The sequence below is a fragment of the Macrotis lagotis genome, chromosome 2 (genome assembly GCF_037893015.1).
Source record: "Macrotis lagotis isolate mMagLag1 chromosome 2, bilby.v1.9.chrom.fasta, whole genome shotgun sequence".
In the NCBI taxonomy this organism is placed as follows: Eukaryota; Metazoa; Chordata; class Mammalia; order Peramelemorphia; family Peramelidae; genus Macrotis; species Macrotis lagotis.
This window is the reverse complement of record NC_133659.1, coordinates 29,453,247-29,477,841: the sequence shown is the minus strand read 5'-3', so window position 1 is coordinate 29,477,841 and position 24,595 is coordinate 29,453,247. Positions and strand designations below refer to the sequence as shown.

General features: G+C 43.3%; 1 protein-coding gene across 1 annotated transcript in view; it reads right to left on the bottom strand.

Annotated features, from left to right (window-relative positions):
* The window catches only part of LOC141511835 (cytosolic carboxypeptidase 6-like), an 86,655-nt gene extending 65,317 nt beyond the window's left edge, over positions 1-21,338 (bottom strand). Inside the window, exons 1-3 of the mRNA XM_074220851.1 lie at positions 21,320-21,338; positions 20,856-20,970; positions 14,829-14,940 (exon numbers count right to left, since the gene is read on the bottom strand). Coding sequence (XP_074076952.1) covers positions 14,829-14,940; positions 20,856-20,970; positions 21,320-21,338 — 246 coding nt within the window. The remainder of the gene's footprint in view (positions 1-14,828; positions 14,941-20,855; positions 20,971-21,319) is intronic.
* Between the last annotated feature and the right edge of the window lie 3,257 nt (positions 21,339-24,595).

Sequence of the window (24,595 nt, the reverse complement as noted above, 5' to 3'; positions counted from 1 at the left end):
TCAGTTGTGTCTAATTCCTTGTGATCTCATTTGGAGTTTTCTCAGTAAAAATATTGGATTATCCTTTGCCATTTCCTTCTCTGGCTCATTTGACAGATAGAGAAACTAAGGCAAATAGTTAAGTGACTTGCCCAAGGTCACATAGTGTCAAGTATCTGAGGTCAAATTTAACTCAAGTCCTCCTGATTCCAGGGTCAACCCTATAACTGCCCTCATCTATAAAACAAATCATACTGTCCCACTAACTCCTACTATAAAATTTCTTCTTTAAAAGAAAAAATAATCCTTTGATTGATGCAACTTTAAAAAGAGTTTAAGGTGTTGAGTTCATGAAGGAGAAAACCAACCAGAGTGGTCAGGTTGGAGATTGGATTCCCCCATCCAGAGTACTGGAGGCCCCTGAATCTCATGAGCAAGCCAAGTTCTAAGTAGGAAGAGCTGAAGACTTTTAGCCCATCTCCTCATTAAATGTCTACCAATCAGGATTGATTTCCAGTTGTCAAAGGAATTGCCATTCAAGGGTTATTTAAAGCTTTCATGGTTTCCATGGGTCATCTTTGGTTAGAGAGAAACCACTAAACATCAATTTATTCATTATTAACTGGCCTAATTAATAAATTGATTAACTACCTAGAAACTGACTCACAGGGTTTTTCATTCATTTCACCTCCCCCAGAGTCTAAGGTTCTGTGATCTCAGGGATTAAGGGAGAGGGTTCATGTATTTGCTGAGAACTTCCTAAGTTCAGTTTGTTCAAACATAAAAGCTTTTTGGGTAAAATATTAAAGTCTTGGGTGAGAAATTGAAGATATTAGAGGCTTAGATTGTATGTTCATTGCTGCTTCTAGTTGAAGGTAAAAAGACAGCTTTGGCCAATAAACAGTTGGTGGTATGATAAGGATATCAGAGGCTGGAAGAATGTGGCAGAGATAAGAAATAAGACATGGGAAAGCGGTGGATAGATTTCCAGATCTGGAGTCAGAAAGACTCATCTTCCTGAGTTCAAATCCAGTCTCAGGCACTTACTAGCTATATGACCATGGGCAAGTCATTTAACTCCATTTGATTAAGTTTTCTCATCTGTCAAATGAACTAAAAAAAGGAAATGGGAAACCACTTTAGCATCATTGTCAAGAAAATTCCAAAAGGGGTCATAAGAACTGGATATAATTTTAAAAATAACTCAATGACAATAATAGGACAAGGCACTTTTCCTATGCACAGTGAAGTTGGATCCTTGGAAGCATCTTGTATTCCAAGGAATGATGAAGACCTATATATATATATATATATATGCATATATCCTATTTATGTACATATTGTCTTTTCTATTAGATTATAAGCTCCTTGGGGCATCTAGGTGGCGCAGTGGATAAAGCACTGGCCCTGGAGTCAGGAGTACCTGGGTTCAAATCCGGTCTCAGACACTTAATAATTACCTAGCTGTGTGGCCTTGGGCAAGCCACTTAACCCCATTGCCTTGCAAAAACCTAAAAAGAAAAAAGATTATAAGCTCCTGAGGGGCAGGGACAGTTTTTGCCTTTTCTTTGTATTCACAGAACATTGAAGGTTCTTGATAAACATAATGATTGATTGAAATGACATCTGATACATCATCATACAATAATAGAGGCAGAAGAGACAGGAGATGGGTGCTTCCCTTCTACTGAAATAATAGCTTTTTGTGGACCTGATAGAAGTGACTGAGAGTTCTTCTGTCTTTCTAGTGCCTCTCTCTGGGGTAGCATGGAGAGCTGCCTTGGATTTGTCAACGATGATGACCGTTCCTAATTCTTGGGTGATTCACAGGAAAGCACATGGTCCCTCAAGTAGGAAGCTAGAAAGCATTGCTAATGACTATGAAGTTCTGGGCATGGAGCTGAAGAATTTACAGAAGGCCCAGATGGTGTTTTCATCACTATTTCTGGTCCAATGTAGGGCTAGAAGAGAAAGGAAGATCCAGGAAGTGAACAGTTAGTGAAGAAAATGGTATCTGGGAATGAGGGTTGGATTTCTGCCCCAAGGCTTCAAAGAGATGAACAACAACGTCTTGGCTAGGATGAAATCAATCTAATGAAGGCTGATAAATGTGAATTTATCTGTAGTCACGTAATTGGATTAAGAAGACAAAATGACAGAAGACAGAGACATTTGCCAAGCATGTATCTGCTAAGGCAGATATCACTGGGAGTATTGGGTTTAGTCAGAGGGAAGGACCAGGAATTCACAAAAGGTAATATCTAAGAAGAGAATAAGCTATAAACCCATGCTTCAGATACTTGTGTGCCAATGGCCCAAGTTTAGGGCAATAATGAGATTAAGTAGACATCTTTGGATAAGGTGAAAAATTCAGCTGAACCAAGTATCATAAACTTGGTGGGGAAAGACCATAAGTAGTGAGCGCTTTAGAAGAGAATTCAGAAAAGAAAAACGAAGGCAGTGAGATGATGCTTTCTACTATGTAGGGTGAGAGATGGGTGAGACTTGTGACTGCTGAGGTCCCTACCAATGCTCTGACTCTGGGAAGCATGGCAAGGACAACCTGCAGAGGGAGGTATCAGCCTTTCTCTGCTTAGAGGGTAGAACCAGTAGTACCAAGGACAGGTTTAGGTTCAATGTAGAAAAAATGTCCTCCCTATCAAAGTTGGCCTGGAGCAGAAGGGAATGTCTTGAGAGATGTTGAGGTCTATTTAGGCAGAGGCTGGAGGAAAATTTCATTGAATAGTCAACCGATAAAAAATCAAGATTTAAATGCAGAGCTAAGTTCTGGGACAGCTGTTGCGGACTGCGTAGAAAGAATTCTTGGGTGGATGGGTAGACTCGATGCCCTCAGATGGCCTTGCCCACTGGGACCATTCTCTGTGTGACCTAGGTTGGAGTCACCCCATATTTCACATGACAGCTAGGACTGCTCTTTCTCACAGCTTCTGGGACTAGATACATGTTGAGGGCCGTTGTTTGAGAGGTCTGAACCAAGCGGAGAGATTGCGAGAGAGACTCTTTGGAATAGGCACAGGAACCCTCAAGGTGGGCAATACATGTCACTGAGCAGGAGGGATGTCACCACCCTCTCACTGAAGTTATGACCAAATGCTTTAAAGATGGTGGACATTTTCCAAGAGGGGGACAAAACTTTCCACCCCCCAGTAAGAGTGAGACTTAAAATGCAGATCTACAAGGCATCACAGGATGACAAAAAAAAAGGTCTCACATGGACAGTTAAGATAATGGGGGTTTGAGTCCTAGTTCTACTATGGATTCATGTATGACCTTGGGAAAGTCCTTTCCCCATGATAGGTCACAGTTTGCTCATCCAAAGAGTCAAAATGTATGAGGAAAGAGGAGGTTAAGGTCTCTGGGTACATCTGGGTTTTGAGCAGAGAAGCCCCTTTTGGGAGAGGCCCGGCCCCTGTGGGACCAGCTGTGGTCCCTCAACATTACATGCCTTTAACAATGTAATCAATAGGATCATGGATGATACATACAGAGTCAGGCAGGTTCTAAGATAAGCCTCCTCTTGGAGATGGTGCTAGAGGTGATCCATGCTCCATATAGATGGAAGAAAGTATTAAACTCAGAGATGTCTTGTGTTCCTCCCACGTCTGACCTCCATTCTGAGTCCAATTCAATTGGGCTGTCATTTATTAAGCACTGACTGTATCCAGTCCTATAGTGGGGCTGGGCTAAAGCTACAATATGAAAAATGCCTTTCAGCTTCTCTTCCCTTTCTTTGTATCCTGGTTGGACAATTCCATTTCATTCAATTGGGGGGAACATGATCACTGTCTCCCAATTCTTAAATGGTTGTCATGTAGATGAGAGAGGGGCTTGCCCCATTGACCCCCAAAGGGCAGCACCAAGACTGATGGGAAAGATGCAGGGAGGCTGGTATAGTTTTGATATAAGCAAATATAGACAATCAGAACTGTTCAGAAAAGTCATATGTTTCTGGGGGGGAGTTGAGGGCGGGGGGGGGGCAGAGTGAGTTCCCAGTTTTTGGTGGTGTGTCAGCCAAGTCAACCATTTCAGGGGAAGCGATCCCTGTGCCAGGTGGCAGGTGGATCTGATGACCTTGAACGTCCCTTCACTTCCCCAAACTTAGACTGAGTCACTCTTACGGCTGAGTTCAGTGGTGGACGTTTTGGGAGTCGACAACAAGAGCCGGGTTCAAATCCTGAATCTCCTAGATACTACTTCGGAGAGTCTCCCTTATGTGAGCTTCGGTTTGCTCATGTTTCACTGATCTCTGAGGGGCTCCCAGCTCTTCTCTTAGGATCCCATGCACATTCTTCAATCCCCCCTCTCCTTGACCCCTGGTCCCCTCCCCAAGGACCTGGGGCTCCAGTGAAGAAAGGTTCAGTGAGGGACAGAAGAACCTATAGAGCCAGTCTTCAACTGTCAATCCTGAATAACTGGGCCTGACACCAGAGGCCCCAGAGATTCTGAGGCTGAGAGCAGTCATGAGCAGGCTGCATCCAATATTCTCAGCAGCTCCAGACCTAGTGCCATAAACACTGGGCCACAGAGGCGGGCAGCAGCCTCGTTGAGATTCCACTCACAGCCAAAGTTGTTTCCCAGCCGGCCACCTGCTGTCAGCCTGAGGTTTGTGTGTGAAAAATAGACAGTGTGCCCGCCTGCTGGCAGGCCCTGTTAGCCTCTTAGGGAGGAAGGGAAGAAAGAAGGCAGGGAGGGAGGGAGAAAGGAAGCGGAGGAGGGAGAGAGGGGAAAAGGAAGGACAGGAGGGGAGAAAGAAAGAATGAAGAAAAGAAGGGAAGGAAAGAGGGAGGGAAGGAAGGGAGGGAGGGAGAAAGGAGAGAGGGGGAAAGGAGGACAGGTGGGGAGAAAGAAGGAAGGAAGGAAGAAGGAAGGAAGGAAGGAAGGAAGGAAGGAAGGAAGGAAGGAAGGAAGGAAGGAAGGAAGGAAGGAAGGAAGGAAGGAAAGAAGGAAGGAAGGAAGGAAGGAAGGAAGGAAGGAAGGAGTTAAGAGGTAGGTAGGTTGACTTTTGAGGTAAAAACTGTAAGTAGGGATGATTTAACTTGGGTCAAAGGCAGTTGGCACAAGGCAAACTTGGAAGCTGTGCAGAGGACAGGTCAGTGGAGCTGGTGAAAGTAGTTCAACCCTGAGGGCTATCACACAGACTTAGGGACAGTCATGGTGCATGTGACATAGGCCAGCAGAGGACCACGAGGCAGGGCATGACCAACCACCATGACCATGTGGAGCAAGTGCATCCCTGGTGGGAAAGCTCTTCCCCACTCCCCCCAAAACAGTGCCCACCCCACCCCACCACCACATCTGTAAAAGCTAAAGCATTGCAGTAGGGTAAGTCTGGAAAGGAGATCCCAAAAGCCTAGACTCTAACTTACTTTGAAAGCTAATTTCCTTTGTAGCCACATTTCATTTTCCCTGCCTTGGCCTTGGTTTCCCTCAAAGGCAAACATGGCTACTAACCTCTGGTCTGTAGTGTTCTCTGTCCCCAAGGATGTGGGAGCAGGCAGTTGGGGTCTGGCTTTGGAGGACATGGAGCATTCACCCATGTTGGGGAGTCACTGTCCTGGGGCTTTAATTGAAACCTCCTCCTTCCAAGCTAGGCTCCCCTAAGCCTACTATGTTAATTTTCATTTCTTTCCATGGGTTATGATGGTCCCTAACCTTAATAACTCCCAGCAGACACGACATAACTTTTATTATCTTCAGAAGTTATGATAGTTAACTCCTATTAGCCCCAGTGATTGAGTGGGGGCATGTTTTATTCATCAGAGGACAGGTCCTGGCTGCAGCTGCTTCCTAGATCAGTGACCAGTGGGGCTGCCCACTGTGGGGCACCATGGAGTATCTAAGAGATTGTTACGCTTGGGTGCTGAGGAAAGAATGATCTCCTTGCCCCAGAATCCCTGCCTTCTTCCCTCAACTCTGTAGGCCCAGGACACTGGATCCCTGGACCTAAACTCCTTATACAAAATGTGAGCTCTGAGAGAGATTCTAGCACAGAATCCACCCCAGAGACCAAGTCTTCCTATTGAATGAAGGAGGAAGTCAATCCATCTGAAGAAGGAAGCCAACCCACCAAGCCAACCCTAACATTCATGTGTTTATGGGAAGACCTCTGTTGTTGTGGTTGTTCAAAGAACTACATCCTCAGGTCCCAAAAGAACTGGGTAACATCACTACTGAGCTTATGCCATGGATGATGGAGCACAGGGCTGGAGAAAGGCAGATGCCAGTCTAGTTTTCAAAAAAAGGAGAGAACAAAGTATGGACATTCTAGGTCAACAGGCTTAATGGATGTTGTAGGGTGAACAGGCCCCAGGTTTTGAGGCAGTTGAAGCATAGTAGTAAAATCTAGAAACCCAGAAGAGAACTGGGATCCAGAGGGATCTCTCAGGGTCTTATTAGGGTAATTAGAAGTGGGGGAGAACTTGATCTACTCAAACCAACATGGAAATGTTCTCTGGAAGGAATGCTAAAACTTAACAGCTGTGTGACATATGACATGCTTTTTCCCATAGCTGAGGCTCTGTTTCCTCACCTATAAAATGAGGAGTTGGAAGAGTTGAAGTAGGAAGGCCTTTCCAGCTTGATAAAAGCAATCTCATCTTCAGAAACCAAAGCTCATCAAATCAAACTCAGAGCAGAATGGGACCTGAATCCCTCATCTTTGACCAATGCCTCTGCTAGAAGGTCATCAATGAGAGGGGATGCCCCATCTCTCCAGGCTATCTACTCTATTTTAGGACAGGTCAATGATCAAAGCAACATTGGTCTCTCAATGCTAACAGCAACTTAAATTCCTTCAGTCAAGGCTAAACTGGCCACAATGGCAATAGGAGCAAATATTTAGTATTTTAAGGTTTGCAAAATATTTTGCATTTTGTGCAAAACACAAAAGCACACGTTATCTCATTTAATCCTCACACATCCCTGAGAGACAAGTGCTATTATTAGTCCTATTTTACAGATGAGGAAACTGAGGCTCACAGAGGTTGTTTGTTACCCACTTCTTCCTTATTCCAATGGCACCTCCAGTTGGTCTCTTTCTAATTTCCCCATATGGTTCCTAGGTCTGCCTTGGTGCTCAACAAGTCTAATGTCTCCTGACTTGTGAAGTCAGCCAGTCTACAAGCATCTAAAGATGAAGCCTGCTATGTGTTGAGTTCATGCTAAACAGGTCAGATACAAAGGAAAGCCAAAGACAGTCAAGAAGCTGTGTGACGTACGGCATATTATTTCCCATGGCTGAGGCTCCGTTTCCCCACCTATAAAATGAGGGAGTTGGAAGAACTGAAGTAGGAAGTTATCTTGTGGGAGAGACAACATGCAGACACCCATGGACAAATGGGATGGATCCAGGGTAAATTGGAGATAGCCAACAGAGGGAGGTCAATAGTGATCAGGAAGAGGAAGAAGGCTTCTTGAAGAGACTGAGATTTTAACTGGGACAAGAGAAGCTGGAGAAACTAGGGGTGGCAGAGATGAGGCTAGAACATGCCAGACACAAAAGGCAGCAGAGAGAGTGCCCAGAATCTAGGGATCTGGTGTCTCGATAGAGGAGCAGCCAGGAGGTCAAGGCTCCTATCTACTAATACATTTTTTTTGCAAGGCAATGAGGTTAAGTGGCTTGCCCAAGGCCACACAGCTAGGTAATTATTAAATGTCTGAGGTCGGATTTGAACTCAGGTACTCCTGACTCCAGGGCCTGTGCTCTATCCACTGCACCATCTAGCTGCCCCCAAGGTTCCTATCCATGTGAACATTCTGCAGATATTTCAAGGTCCTTGTCACAACTTCCTCAGGACTTCAATCCTACTGGCTACATTTTCTCAGTTTCCCATCTGATCTCAAGACCTTGTCACCTTCTTCTGGACACTCACCAGATTCTCAGTGGTGCGACTCCAAGTAAATACACCACCCCAAAGTTTACCCAGAACAGAGAACAGTCACCCTTCTGGACCCACTTACTTTCTTTGTAAAATAAAGAAGCTGGGCTAGGGGAAGAAAATAAGCATCTATTATGTGACAGACACTTTACATATATTCCCTTATTTAATCCTCAAAATAACCCAGGGAAGTAGGCACTATGATTATCTTACAGTTGAGTAAACTGAGACAGAAGGACGTCAAATGACTTGCCCAGGGTCAATGTCTGAGGATGGATTTGAACTCAAGCCTTTCAGACTCCAGATCTAGCTCCCTACCTACTGCATCCACCTACCTACATTGGATTAGATAATACTAGCTCTGAAATTCTGTTCTAGTTTTTTTTACAGCTTTACAAGTCTTAACATCCTACATTCTATGTCCCAAGATTTCTCCCAGGTCTAACATTGTTTGCTCCAAGAAGTATCTGGGTTGTACAGTGGTTACAGCACAGGACCTATCTTCAAGAAGACCTGAGTTCAAATTCTTCTTTAGATACTTAGTAGCTGTGTGGACCTGGACAAATCACTTGACCTCTGTCAGTCTAAGTTTCATGATGATTTTGTTCAGTCATTTTTCACTTGTATCCCTCTCTCTGTGGATTTTCATGGCAAAGATACTGCGAGTAGTTTGCCATGTCCTTCTCCAACTTATTTTACAGATGAGGAAACTGAGGCAAAAAGGGTGAAATGTCTTGTCCAGGGTCATACAGACAGTAAATGTCTGAGGTCAGATTTGAACTCAGGAAATTGAACCTCCCTGATGCCAGACCCAGCATCCTCTGCACTATGGCACAAGCCACCTCTGTTCTATAAATGTGATCCATTATGAGATCTGTAAACCTCAAAGTGCCTTAAAAATATTAGCCATTGAGGGCAGCTAGGTGACGCAGTGAATAGAGCACCGGCCTTGGAGTCAGGAGTACCTGGGTTCAAATCTGACCTCAGACACTTACTAATTACCTAGCCGTGTGGCCTTGGGCAAGCCACTTAACCCCATTGCCTTGCAAAAACTAAAAAAAAAAAAAAACTAAAAAAAGAATATTAGCCATTGATGATGATGATGTGCTTTCCTGCCAATATAGCCTTGGCAGGCAGTTGGTCTAAATATTCTCTCCCCATCTTAAAGCTAGGGAAAAGGGGGGTTCAGGAAAGCTGGTGACTTGCTTGAGGCTGCATGGCTGGTGTGTGGAAGGTCCTAATTTTGTCCCTAAGGTTGGCCTTCCCTCCTGAATTTACCTTACCTCAACTCTATCCATATTTTGTTGGTATGTGTTGGGTCCTCCATTAGAATGGCATCTCCTTTGGAATAGGGACTGACTTTGGCTACATGGGAAGCAATGACTTAGGAACCAGAGGCTCTAGAATTGGAAGCCAGTTTGTATGTTAGCAGCCCAACATCTCATTTGACAATTGAGGGGAGTAACCTATGGGCCACAATCTCCTGATTCCCAGTCTTCCTTCTACATCATTTGTTGCTCATTGAGGGCTCTGCCATCTTGAAGACTCTTGGAATCCTTAATCAACAAAAAGTCATGGTGGAGGATGTGACAGCTATCTAAATATCTGGGGGACTGTTGTGGTGTAGAATGGGTAAAACTTCACAGAATCTCAGGACCATGGAGGTCTTCAGAGGCTTCTAGCTCAGCCCTAACTGACTGAGACTTCTCACCAGTGGTGGTCTAGCATCTTTGAAAACCAAAGTGAGGGCGTCCCCTACATTCTGGGACAGCCCTCATTGTTAGGAAGGCTTTTCTCATCTCACTGTGTGTGATGCACAGTATATCCTTCTATGGACCTGGTTAGTTACATATTGTCCCCTCCATTAGAACATAAGCTCCTTGAGGGCAGGGATCATAGTTTTGTCTTTTTTTTTTTGTATCTCCATCACTTAGTATGTTTGCAAATATGTCTTAATAGATAATTTTTGACTAAAATTGACTAACTTTCATGGATTGCTCCTGGTTCAGCTTTCTGGGGCCAAGCAAAACAAGCCTAACCCACACCCCAGCATTCTCTCAACCATCTAAATCTTCTCCAAGTACTCCATTTCCTCCAAATGATCCTCATAAGACAAGACCTCTAAGTTTTTCACTATTCTAGTTTCCTTCCTTTGGACTCCAGCTTGTCTATGCCCCTCCTAGAATTTAGTGCTCAGTACTCTAAATAGGGCCCAACCAACCCAAGCTCAATGGGAATATCACCTCCTATACTCCATAGGGCTTTTAGCATAAATGAGTACTGTATTTTGTCAAAGGCATTTTCTTCATCTAGTGAGTACCTACCTCTCAGGGCTGTATGAATTTCATGAGATAAATACGTTCAGCAATTTGTAATCTGTCAATCACTAGATAAATACTTTTATTTTCCTATTGGTGAACCACTCTTATGTCTCTTGTATAAAATATAAACTGGTCATAGTGAATGATTTCTTGAATGAATTACTGTTGTCTATTAAGATTTTATTTAAATTTTAAATCATTGTTCATTGATGATACAGACATAAAGTTACCCTATGATTTATCCTTCCCTAGTTCAGCTACTAGGATTATATTTGTCTCATTAAAAGATTCAGGTAGGATGTTTGATCTCTCAATTTTTGAGTTTAATATTTGTAGTACTGGTACTAATTGTTCTTCAAAAGTTTGACAGTTATCCTGAGCATCTATCAGAGACAGGAGTTTTTTTCCTTTAGTAGTTCCCTTAAAGGTAGGTGTGTTTCCTCTTACGAGCCCAGGTTGAAATTGGTCTTTGGCCTTCTGTGAGCTTGAGTATTTTTTTTATTTTTGAAGGCATTTCAACTCTCAATTTCCTTTCTTTTTTTTTAAGCATATAACTCTGTTTAGTGGGACCTAATAATTAAAACTTTTCTTCTGGTTTGGTCTGGATTTCATCTTGTTAATTTATCATTTTGGTGATTTGATTTTCTGGCCTCTTCTTTTTAATCGAGTTAGCTAAAGGTTTGTCAATTTTATTATTCTTATCAAAGCATCTACCCCTTAAATAGTCTTTGGATATTAATTTGTTTATTTCTCATTTATTTTTAACATCTCTTATTTTGTGTTTATTTTAGATTTGCTTATTTGTCGATTTTCTAACTTCTTAAAATGCATATTCAGCTCATTAATCCTCTTCTTTCTTAATGCATCTTTTTACGGAAATAATTTTCCCCCTGAGGACGACTTTAGCTGCATCCTAGAAAAATTGTAATTTAGTATTTTGGTATAATGTTTTTATCATTATCATTTTATGTCACATAATTATTAATTGTTTCTATGATTTGTTCTTTGACATAACTCATTATTTGGAATTCTACTATTTTCATTTGTTTGTATCTTTTGTGCTAACTGAACTGATATTTTTATTCTGTTATGATTTGTAAATAATGTGTCCTATATTTCTGGCTATTTATATTTATTTCCATTATCTCTGTGCCATAAAACATATCCAATTTTTGTAAAGTTCCATATGGTATTGAGAAATACACATATTCTTTAACAGTTCCATTTAAAGGAAGCCATAAGTCTTTAAGTGCTGGCAATTCATTAAATTCTTCATTTCCGTTTTATTTATTTTTCTGGAAGACTTGCTTAAAACTGAAAAAGGAACACATTAAAGTCTCCTACAGTTTTTGTTAAAATCTGTCTTATTGTAATTTAGTTAACTTTTCCTTTATGAATTTAGATGCTAAAGCTTTTGAAGTATATGTTTATATAATTCTAATAATAGTTTGGTTTCCATTATTTCTTTCAGCATAATGTGGTTTCTTTGTTTATCTCATGTGAATTTTTGTTTTTCTTTTATCTGATAGTATTACTATAACTCCCACTTTTTTTTTTAAGTTTTTGCAAGGCAATGGGGTTAAGTGGCTTGCCCAAGGCCACACAGCTAGGTAATTATTAAGTGTCTGAGGCTGGATATAAACTCAGGTACTCCTGACTCCAGAGCAGGTGCTCTGTCCACTGTGCCACCTAGCCGCCCCTCCACTGTGCCACCTAGCCGCCCCTCCACTGTGCCACCTAGCCGCCCCATAACTCCCACTTTTTTTTAAATTCACCTCATACTTAGCAAATTTTGTTCTATCCTCCTGCATTTAATTTTATTCTATTTATACTTCTGCTTTTTTAATGTTTCTTGTAAGAAAAGATGATAGGTTTTGGCCTTCTTATCCAATTTGTCACCATCTTTCATTTTGCTGGATTGTTTAATCCATTCATGTTTAAAGTTATGACAGGTTTATTTTTCTTCCATTGTCTCTAATACTGCTTTTTTTCTTGATTAGAATTTTTATTGTCTCTCTCTTCCTCTATTAACAACAGTGCTTTGTCTATTTAGTTATTTTTTATTGATTTCAAGATAGGTTCTCTTCTCATTTCATGTCACACACACACACACACACACACACACACACACACACACACACACACACACTTTACCCCCCAAATTCCATTTGTCTCCCTCTACTCAAGTTTTAGAATTTTATTATTTTCCTCTCATGCTTTTATCTAGCTATCTACTTACCTAATTTTTCAGTTAATTAAAAAAACTCAGTTAAGAACTCAAGTAAATTAACCTTTTCTTCCCATTTAATTTCTTTTGCTTGTTAGGTTTTTTAATTTCTGTACCTTTTTTCTAAAAAAGTATTTGTCCTAATTTACTCCCCTTTCAGTTTACTCTAGACTTTCATACTTTGATTCATGATCCTGATCTTATTTCTTTCTTAGTCTCTGTATTCCTCATGGAAATTAAGCTTTGATAATACCTATTTTGAGTTCCTTCCCCTTCTTTGTTAACCTCTGCTGTGCCTGGAACTGGTATCTTCTTTTTTCCAGGAAACTCTGCTTAGAAGCAGCCAGAGGGTTGAGATCCCTAACTAGTTGAATGACCTTGGGTAAGTCACTTAATCTCTTTTTGTCCCAGTTTATTCAAATGTAAAATGGGAATAATAATGGCAACTACCTCCCGGGGTTATTGTGAGAATCAAATGAGATAATTTTTGTAATGCTTTTAGAGAAGTACCAGTACAGTGTCAGCATTCAAAAACTTGGATAAATTCTCTTATTGCAACTTAAGAGGGGATGTCCATCAATTGGGGAATGAAATTATGAAGCAGATGGCTTCAGAAGAAACCTGGGAAGACTGGCGTGAACTGATGAAAAGAGAAGTGAGCAGAACCTGGAGGACACTGTACATGGTAACAGCAATACTGTAATATTGATCTGCTGTGAAAGACTTGGCTACTCTGATCCAGGAAATAATCCAAGACTACCACAGGACTCATGAGGAGAAATGCTATCCACCCCCAGGGAGAGATCTGATGAATTTTAAGTGCAGAATTTTTTCACTTTCTTTAAACTTTTTCTCATTGATTTTTTTCTTTTTTGTAATATGGAAATATGTTTTTTATGATTTCACATGTATAATGGGTATTGGATTGCTTGCCATCTTAAGGGATGGGAGAAGGGGAGGAAGAGAATTTGGAATTAAAATTTTTTAAAATTTTAAAATTTTAATTTTAAAAATTCTAAAAATTAAAAAATGAATGTTAAAAAATTTTAAATGTAATTTGGAAATACTCGATGAAATAAACACATAAATTAAAAAAATTACAACCCAAGGTCATATTAGTTTTCTTGTCAACTGGATCACATTGACAGTAGTGGGAAAAGAGGCAAGCATTCATTAAGTGCCTACTGTGGTAACTGTTTTACGATTATTATCTCATTATTCCCTCTTTACAATTGAAAAACTGAGACAGACAGAAGTCAGATGACTAACTTAGGGTCACTAGCTAGCAAGAGTCTGTGTCTGCATTTGATTCCAGGGCCAGTGTTCTATCCTTTGAACCACATCTAAATGTCGCAGTTTTTCTGAAATTTGACATCTTAGAGATTTGTGCAGAGCCTCGAGCTGACTAAATATGCTTCATAAAAGGAACTTAAACCAGGATGATAATAGCAATGGTAATGCTAATAATAATAACATAGCAATGGTAATTATAACTAGCATTTATCGAATACTTCAAGGCTCACAGAGGGACTCACACTTCATCTCATTTGTTCCTCACAATAACTGGGGATGGGGGGAGGTACTGTCCATTCTAGTTGAGGAAAGTGAGGCAAATTGATGTCAGGTAACTTTTGGGTATCAAAGAACCAGTAAGTGTCAGGGGCAGGATTTGAATTCAGGTCTTCCTGAATGCAGGTCCAGGGCTCTGTTCATGGAATAGCCTGGCTGTCAAGAAGACCCTTTTTGAGTTCTTTTTCACATTTTTTTCCTGCTTGGCCCCAGGAAAGAACATTTTGTAGATAGAGGATGGGGAGAGGGGAAGTGTGGAAGGAACAGAAGGGACAGAACAGAGATTAGATTTTGGTTCCATATTAGGAAGACTCCCCCAATCACCCCCTCCCCCAAGCTGATAATCAGAGCTGCCAAACCACAGAACAGGCTGACTGGATAGATAAAGGGCTCCTCATTATTAAAAGTATTCCAGTGGATCCAGGTCCACCACTTTGTCAGGAATGGTAGGTATAAAGGGGCAGGAGGGGATTTCTGCTTCATTTACTGTTTCATCTCAGGTCCTTTCCAGCCTGATGATTCTGGCAATGGTGGCAGCTGGAGAAAAGGGATTGAGGCAACTGGGGGGTGGCAGTGGAAGTGGGGGTTTTTAGCAGGGCAGAGCCTCCAGTCCTGCCTTGTTTAGAGGACTTGAAAGGGCACTAGGTGGCTCAGTGGGTAGACCAGTGGCCCTGGAGTCTCATTGAGGTAGATTCAGCTGAGAGGGAAAAGAGTGCCTCAGTGATGGCCAGAATTCCTGATTATGGTTTCATCCTAGCAGCCACTGCCACCCCCTCCTTGTTCTCAACCTTTTCCAAGTCGGAGGGAACATAGCCATGTGCTCCCATCACTCACCGGGTCATTGTGCATCTGGATAATGAGCTGCTTCACCCCATACAGAGTCGGGTGGGCCCACGGGGAGGGGTCCAGCCAGTGGCGATTCAGATCAAACCCCATCAGTGAACACCTGGGAAGGAGCCAAGAACAGAGTCAGACAAGACCTTGGGTGAAGGAGCTCAGAGGTCAGAGTTTTACTCTGTGGTCACAGGGCAGCCCTGGGAGGGAGGCAAGGGGAAACTGAGGCACAAACAGACAGGACTGGTCACTAATAAGTGGTAGAAGCTACCCCTGTCTTTGGTGACAAGTTCTGGGTTCTCTCCATGATATTATGCTTCCTTTCTGATCAGAAACCTTCACTAGACCAAGTCAGGAAGCCTAGATTTTCAATTACATTCCATTCAGTTCAGCTGTCTCCAATTTAATCACATGCTCAACACTACTGCCCTCAAAAAGAGGAGGCCCTCTACAGCCTGAACCCACTGTCAGTCAGCATCATACAAGGACCCTGGGAGAGTGAAGTGGGGGTTCAGTTTTCTCTTTGCTGAGCCCCAAAGCCTTTGGAGATGGGGCCTGGTTTCTACTGTCTCCAAATTCTAATTGTAAGGGTTGGGTGTTGGGAGAAGTTTTGGGGTGCAGTGAATGGAATACAGACCTGGAGACAGGAAGACATCCTCCTGGGTTCAGACTCAGTCTCAGACACTTAACTAGCTTGTGAACATGGGCAAGTCACTTAATCTGGTTTGCCTCAGTTTCCCTATCTGTGATGTGGAATGTCTTAGAATTTAGGATAGAAAACTGTGGGAACTGGGTTGGATCTTAAAACAGGGAATATCAGAGCTGGGAGGGACACTTATAATCTAATTAACATCATTACACAAGTGAGGGAAGGGGAGCTTTCAGAGAGGAAGTATTCTATTTAGCCAAGATTAAGAAGCTAGTGTGAGCTAGAACTTAGAAGCCAGCTCTCCTGACTACCATCCAAGGTCTTTTCACTGTAGTATAGTTTGAATGCCTGGGCAGTGCCAGAGCCAACTCTGGGCATGATACAAGATAAGGAAAGTGGAAGCTGGAGCTCAGTCTAGGGTGACAGGAGGAATCCAGGCGACAAGAGAAGGAGCTGGGCCAGTGTCTAAGCCAACTCTGAATTCTCTCATGGTGACTCTGGGTCCCTTGGCCACTCCCCCCATTTCTCCACCAGACTCAGCTGCTTCCACAGGCTTGCACCCCTCTTTGCCTTGAAGATGCTGTATGCTTCCACCATGGTGGCAGAAGCCGCCTCCGCACCGGCTAGCCATCTGGGCTCTTTTCTTCGAGCCTCAACATGAAGGTGATTTAAATAATTGGTTTTGGCCGAGAGCTCTTGTGGGTTAGCTTCTTGATTAGACTTTCAGCTCTGAAAGAAACCTGGCTCTGGTTCTAGAGGACACATAGAAAACCAGAGACAACTTGTCCCAAGAGGAAGAGGACAGGGCTTATGGCACAAAGGGCAGACTGGAGTGTGAGGCTAGGATCTAGCTTCTTATAAATGCCTCTTGCTATTGTGCAGAGTCACCCTGGGCCAGTCACTTCCCTTCTATGTCCCATTTTCTTCACCTATCCAAGGATTGATAAGGATAGACTGAGGCCTGGAACTGACCACAGAGTGATGATAGGGAAGGGGATTGGAAGTCCAGGGATTCAATTTACCCCTCCTCTGTTCTCACTGGAGCCTATTTGGGGGCTTGTCAGACCATGCCTAGATGTCTTTTCTTCTCTAAGAGGGAAGGGTCCCTTAGCCCCAGGATTCCTGTCTTTTCCAACCACAGTACCCAGTTTCTTCTCATCAGTGAATGTCACATCTAGAATAAAATCTCTCTTTGTTGGTTCTTTCACTAGACCCTGGGCTGAGCCCTGTCCTCGGTCCCAGGCTGAGTCTAATCTGCATCACCAACTGAGCCATGGCATGAATCTCTCCTATTGGTCACCAAAGGAATCTGGGCAAACCAGTGTGGCTGGCTCCATGCAGAGTCTCCCCACATTGAGGCCCATCATGCCCTGATGGGATTGGGCTGGCAAGATTGAATGGAAGTGCTAAGATAGAACAGCTTCCAAGCACTCTCCCGTCCAAGCCGGGCCAACACACCAAAGCAGGGAAGGCTTGGCTTCTTTTGAAAAGATCTCCAAATATGGAGGCTGCTCGGGTCACAGACCCACAGACCTAAAGCTGGATGGGACCCCAGAGGCCCTATTTAACAGAAAAGGAAAGTGAGACTCGGAGGGGGCAGTCCTCTGCCCAGATTCCTGCTCAAAATCTAAGGGGGAGACAACAACCAGGTACAAATCAGATGCATCCAGGGCATCTTAAGGGGAGGTACTTCAAAGGGAAAGGACTTGAATGGGGGGGGGGGGGAATGGGGTGGGGGTGATAAGGAAAGGTCTCCTGCAGAAGCTGAGACTTGGAGGAAACCAGGGAGGAGGGAGAGCACTGCAGAAACAGACAAGTTCTAAGGCAAAGGCATGGAGGTAAGGTGCTCATGTTTTAGGAACTCCAAATGGGTCAGAATTGCCACCTTATAGAGTAGTTTTTTGGTGTGTTTATTTCATTTTTAGTCTCCATGACTCCATTTAGGGTTTTCTTGGCAAAGATCCTCGAGTGATTTGTCATTTCCTTCTTCAGCTCATTCTACAGATGAAGAAACTGAGGTCAACAGGGTGAAGTGACTTGCCCAGGGCCACCCTGAGGCCATACTGAACCCTGGAAGATGCATCTTCTTGATGCCAGGCCCCAGGTGCTCTACGCACTTTGGCGCCACCTCGTGGCCCAATAGAGCATAGGTTGTTCAGTAGAAGAGTCAGGTCTGACCCTTTGGGAGCCCACCTGGAGCTTTCTTGGCCAAGATAAAGGAGTGGTAGGAGGGGTGAAAGATGCTCTCAGAGGACCCACAGAAGGGATTCAAGTCTCTGCCCAGAATCTGGTTCTGGTTCTCAGATTTACATGACATCTCAGCCACTCTCTCCATTCTTCTCCTTGGAGCATCCCAGGACAGAGAGGGATCTCATGTCATCTGGCATAACCCCTCTACTATATCCTGGACAAAACGTTGGCCAATCTTTTTGTGAAGACCTCTTCTGATGGGGAGATCATTACCTCTCAAGGTGCCTAATTGTATTTCTGGACAGCTGTCATTGTCAGTCAGTTGTTGGGCAATCAGCACTTAGTAAGCACCTAAGACATACCAGACATTAAGTGCAGAAATACTAAGAAAGTAAAAAAACTATCCCTGTCCTCTAGGAGGTTACAATCTAATGAAGCTCAACCTATATGGTTCCAAATTGGCTTCATCCTACTTCTGTAGGGTCAAGGACAAACTCAGGAACTGTCTGAGCTGGAAATGTCTTTAGAACACAGGAAAAGGAATGGAGCTCAGAGCCGGGATGGAACTTAGAACATAGAGCAGAAAGTGTTAGAGTTGGAGGAGACCTAAGACTCCAAAATACATCAAGTTCAAACTGGGAGAGATCTTAGAAGAGAACATGGAATGTCCACACTTGGAAAGACTAGAACATAAAACCCAAGAGGGTGATCCCTAGAGCTTGCCTAGATAAAACTCAAATGAGGAAACTGAGGTCCATTTAGATTTAGTGACTTGACCAAGGTCATACAGTAGAGCTAGTAAACAGTGGAGCGGGGTTTTGAACTCAAGGCCCATGACCATAATTCTACTTTAGAACAAGGCATGTCAATCCTGGAAGGGGCCCTAGAGATCATTTAATGTGGGGTCAAAGAGAGGTCCCAGAGGGGAGGTGACTGGTCTAAGGTCACACAGCTGTGGCCTGGCTCCGGGACAGCAGCTTTTCTATCGAGCCATGCTCAGATTTTATTCAAAGCACGTATAACTGACATCAGCCACCTTCCCTGTACAAACAGGGGCTCTCTATCTGGAGATGACAAGATAAATGACTTTGCTGGATCTCTCTTCTTAATTAGGTGTTTGTCATGTGTACTCCATGGAGTCTGGATAAGCAAACAGCCCTGGACCTCGGAATCCATTTATTGGTCTTATTTATGTTTCTGGGCATAACAAATCGATAATTGCCAGGTAAGGCCTCCTGCTGCCACTGTCTAACTGGAATTTAACGACAATTACCTTTTGTTACCATAGAAATGGGGCCTGGAGTCCTTCTCCACCATATCTCTTCTCCCTGCTATATTCCCCCCATCCCCTCCCACCAGACCCAGCTTGGGGAGGGGGGAGGCTGCAGTGAAGCATTTCCATAGTAATTGCCTCTCTGTCATCATAAAAGGAGCAAGGCCCCCAAAGAGATCTCAAGGCTGCAGAATTTCTCATCTGCCAGAAAACTGGCTAGGAAGTAGGGGCGGGGGCGGTGATAGAAGCACAGAGAAATCTGGGCTCTCAAAGTTGGAGGGCACCCCAGGGGCATCTTGTCCAGCTCCTACCTGGCCAAGAATTCCTTGAAGATATGGGCTGATGTTGCTGGAAGACCATCAGGGATGGGGGACTCACTACCTCCCAAGCCTGGGTGTTCCACTTTTGGACAGCTCTCCTCCTTGGACTGTTTCTTTGTTTGGTTTTTGGTCTTTTATTAAACTGAAGGTGTTGGCAGTGAGTACACTGACTTTCAGGTCCAAGAGCTAACCTGGAGGAGGGAGATCTCAAGTACCAACCTCTTTCACTTACTATTGCTTCTGAGGTTATATTTGGGTGGCTACTAGACTCCATGAAATCCTGGGCTGTCAAAAGACCTCAAATAGAAAGGCAAATTTGGTGACGCCTCCCTTTCTTCTGTGGCAAACTCAAGAGAGGACATGGGTCTAAGGTTCCCAAGCTATTGGAATTTTAGGGTATTTCAGTGTTTGAGAAATTACATTCATCTATGGTCACGACTCATTCACAAGCTTCCCCTTTCCATAGATTTATCTCACCAAGGTCATCTTACAGATCCTGCCCTTTTTATGAAGTACCCCCCCCCAACTAAGCCCTGCTGCCTCCTAGGAGTCCTAGGGTTTAGGTGTGACAGCCCCTCATTTTATAAATGGTATGGTAAGACAGCTGGATTTGGAGTTAGGAGACTAGTACCCACCTCTTCATACATTGGGGAAGACACTTTAATTCCCTGGGATTCAGTTTCTCCATCTATAAAATAAGGTGATTAAACTAGATGACTTCTGAAATCTATTCTAGACCCAAATCCACAACCCTAGGAAGACTTTCTTTTTTTGTAATTTTTTTAATTAAATACACAATGAGAAAGGAAAAAAGAAAAGAAAACATTGCCGTGAACATGGTGGACCATTAAGAGAGGATTCGATGTAAAACAAGAAATTTTCATTTCAAGAAAACCTATATAAAAAATACTATTCATTGTTTTCAAAGCTGCCCGGTTTTTCTTTGTTTCTTTGTTGGTTTGCTTTTGTTCTCTGCTGTGCATTTTTTACTTTATTTTTCCTCCTTCCTCCCAACACCACCCTAAAGAAGGCTACAATTAAGTATGAAGAACTGTAGTTTGCAATATACTCTTAACTCCTGAGAGATGGAGTTGACCATATAAGAGCTGATCATTCAGGAAATGCATTTAGGTTATAGGTTATATATGGAGGGTTCCTCAGAGGTCATCTACCCCAGACCACTCATTCTATAGAGGAGAGAAATGGATTCCAGAGAACATACATGACATACCCAGGATCATATGGCTCAGGAGCAGCATAGTTGGGATTCAAATCTAGAATTGGTTCGGGATTCTTCCATGACCCCAGTCACCTCTCATCATTGTAAAGATTATCTGTGAACCTCTCTGACCTAAGGTTTAAAGTAGCTGAATGATTCTGGGGGGGGGGGGCATCCGAGTTTCAGCTTCATCATCTAATTTGTGGGGAGAGACAAAAGTTGATTGTGGAACCTTGGAGCTACTTATTCTCAATCCAGACTGGTGCTGATTACCCCTTGGATCATCCAAAGCTTGAGCCTGGATGCTTTTATTCCTTCGTCCTTCCTTCCTCCCTAAAGCTCCCATTCGTGGGCTTTCCAGAGGGGCGCTCCTTACCTGTAATTTCCCAAGTAGACTCCATCAGGGTTCAACATTGGTGCAATCTTGAAGACCAGGTGGTCCCGCAGGACTCGGGCAATTGGGTGGTGGCTCACAAGGAAGTCAATGATCCCTGGGAAGGGGAGGGAAGAGACAAAGTTAAAAGTGTTCCCTGCCTAGTCAAAACAGAAGCCAACCACACTGATGACCACACTGGATCAATAGCAGAGATGATATCAATGCCAGGAAAAGAATATCGATTCTGGTATAAAACAGAGCATCACAACAACCCTGGCAGGTAGGAGTTATCATTATTTCCTTCTTATAGTTGAAGAAGCTGATTACTTGTCCAGGGTCACACAGCTAAGAAGTATTTGAGACCCGTTTTAAAGACATCAGCTAGCATATGGGAGAGAGACTCAACAGGGTGGTGGATGATAGAGGCCTTCTAGCATTCCTGGAATGTATAGATAGGGTCCCACCAGCGCCATCTCTAGTCATCCTGATCCATATCTGACCACTGGACCCAGATGTTTCCAGAGGAGAGAGTGAGGCTGGTGACTTTGCACAACCCTTCCTCACTTAAATCCAATTCACTTTCAAGCCATGGAATTCCTGATTCCTGATCCTTTTTGAGAACTAAGGACAAACAATAACAGTCACCTACTCTTTCTATAGAAGTCAGGTTCTGATGCTGTCACTGAGGAATTCACCAAAAAGGGACTAATTTCTTCATTTTATCAGGCTAAGAAGTCAAGAGTTCTTGACTCTTGTCTTAGCTCTGCCACTTCCTGAGCATGAGCGGTTGTCTCCTGACCTGGTGTCTCAGTTTTCTTTGATGTTCAGTGAAGGAGCAGCTAAGTGGCACAGTGGATAGAGCACCAGCCCTGGAGTCAAGAGGACCTGAGTTCAAATACAACCTCACACACTTAATAATTACCTAGCTGTGTGGCCTTGGGCAAGCCACTTAACCTCATTTGCCTTGTAAAAACCTAAAAAAGTAAAAATTGAAAATTAAAAAAATAAAAACTAAGATTGTCCATAAAGATGTGAGTACCGCTGTCCTTGGTCCTGAGCAGCCCTCATCTAAGCCATTGCCCTCTCTGCTCTGGGCACTTAGGAAGAACCAACATGATGCAAAAATGGTCCAGAGAAGGGCAGTCAGATAGGGTGACCCTAGGGACAATCAGCTGAAGGAACTTGGAGTTCAGCAGAGGAGAAACCTGGGGTGCGGGTGGAAGAAACAGACTGGATAGCTGTCTTCAAGTGATTTTCAAGTTGTCACGTGGAGGAAGAACGAGGGTTTTTACTTCAGGTATGAGTTAGACTTGCTATCTGTGAGATCCCTTCCAAGGATTTTGGGATTCTTCCAATGCTTTCCTTCTCCCCACTTCTCTGGGGTTTTGGCTGAGGTCAGTAGCATATCACTGTCCAGCTGTCCAGCTGCAGGTTGGGCAGCAGATCCAGACCTTCCCCCTGGCCGGTTGGGCAGCTGCCTTCCTTCTTTCATTCTCCCTCCATGCTTTTAATAGCTGCCTAATTGGCAGGCCAATTAATCTGCTCATCTGTGAAGAGGAAATTTCGGGCACGGAGGAGCTCGGCTTCCAGAAGCCCTCTCGAAGGTAACATTAACGGGACCTGGCTTGCTGAGCACCCTGCTACATGATGTCAGGCCGCTCTGGGAGCCCAGGTCAATTACTGGACAAATTAAGCAATTATTAGCCACTAACGAGGGCGGCTGGCATCATTACCCTTCCTGTTTACCAGCAAACTGTTTATTTTCAGATGAAGACCAACAAATAAATTAGGGAATCTGCTTTGGTGTGGGCTCAGCAAGCAAAGAGATATCATGTTGGTGGTTGTCTCCTAATGGGTGCTTGACCTCAGACTGGCCAGGCCTGGCATCCTAAACCAAACCAGACTCCCAAGGCAATATGAATCTCTATCTATATACCATCACTCTGTACCTGCCCTGATGACCAAAAGAGTCACTCATTAGTGGCCACATTCTAGGACCTGAACCCTTTCAATCTATCCACAATATTGTGGAAAGCAGCCTGGATTGAAATCACAGAATTCCCATTACCTGGTCAGGTTTGGCTGCATCCCTTCCAGGCCTCAATTTCTTAATATGTGCACTAGATAGCCAGAGTCTCTTCAATCCTAAATCCTATGCTCTTATAGTCTCTCAACAGAGATAGACATTTCCTAACCTGCTCCACCTGATGCTCCTTTTCCAATTGTGAATTCCCCCCTTCTCCCACTGGCAACCTAGCCTCTGCCTCTGACCCCTGGTGAGATGACCCCCTGCCTCATCTCACAGGGTGCATAGTTGAGAAGTATAGCACATCACTCTTTCCAGAAAAATCTAAATCAGGGACTTCAAACCAAAATTTTGCTCAGCCCCCAAAGTCAGTGGAGAGAAAATGTATGGTGAGTGGATATATGACCCATGATGATGGAGTCGGGGTGCAAGGAGTTTTATAGAATTTATCACTAAGGATCAAAGTGACCAGAAAAGGGAGGGGGCTAGTCATTGCTCTGCATGGCCCCAGAGGGCAGAATCAGACAGAGTTTACCTTAATGTAAGGAAAAAGCATGGGGCAATTAGGTGGCACAGTGGATAGAGCACCGGCCTTGGAGTCAGGAGGACCTGAGTTCAAATCTGACCTCAGACACTTAATAATTACCTAGCTGTGTAGCCTTGGGCAAGCCACTTAACTCCATTTGCCTTGCAAAACCTAAAATAAAAAAAATGTAAGGAAAAGCTTCCTGGAAAGTAGAACTGATCCAAATCAGGGCACCTTGGGAGCACTTGTTGGTCCTAATAATAGCTGACAATTAGAGAGTGGTTTAAAGTTGGTGAAGTGTTTTATAGGTGCTGTTTCATTTGATGTCCACAACAACTGCATTTCCTCATCTGCAAAATGGGAATGATAATGCCCACAAGATCCTACAGTTGGTGAGGAGCCCATGTGTGTAAAATGCTTTGCAAACCTATTGATATCTATTTATTATTATCATTATTATTATTATTACTATTTTACAAGAAGGAAAATTGAGGCCAGAGAGGGGAAGAAACTTGCCTACAGTTCTGTTTGATATGTAGCAGAGCCAAGACGTGAACTCTTCATGTCTCTGAGTCTAGGGCTCCTTATGCTGCATCCAAAGATTTGCATCCACATCTCTGGGAATTGGTTAGATGGCTACATCTACAAGGGTAGCTTCCTTACTTCCCTTGCAGGCCTTGCTCCGATTGCCCTGAGTCTAGTTACATCTTCCTGTGGACATCTACTCACCCTAAGGGTATACAGATAACAGGTTTGCAACATTGTACTGAATCCCATATGCTGAAATTCCATAGAGATGAATGTAACAGCTTCTACATGGATCCAAAATATGACTTCAAAGTACAAGATGGCAGTGGGGAGGGAAAAACAAAGATAGTACTTTGACTGAAAAAGATCTGGGAACTCAAGGGGGCCAAAAGCTACGCATGAACCAAAAGTATCATTTGGTAGCCAAAAAACCTTATGGTCAAGAAGTCTTTCATATTTAACTGTATAAAATTCTCTTCAGCTCCTTGGGGTTTTGCTGTTGTTGTTAGATATGTGGTGTTTTATAAGGGATATAGTGAAGTCTTGCAGTATTAGTTCCCTGTGATTCCGTTAACTTTCCCTTTAGATATCTGGGTGCTATGCCATTTGGTGCATAGATTTTAAATGCTGATATGATTTTGTTTTTTATGATACCCTTGA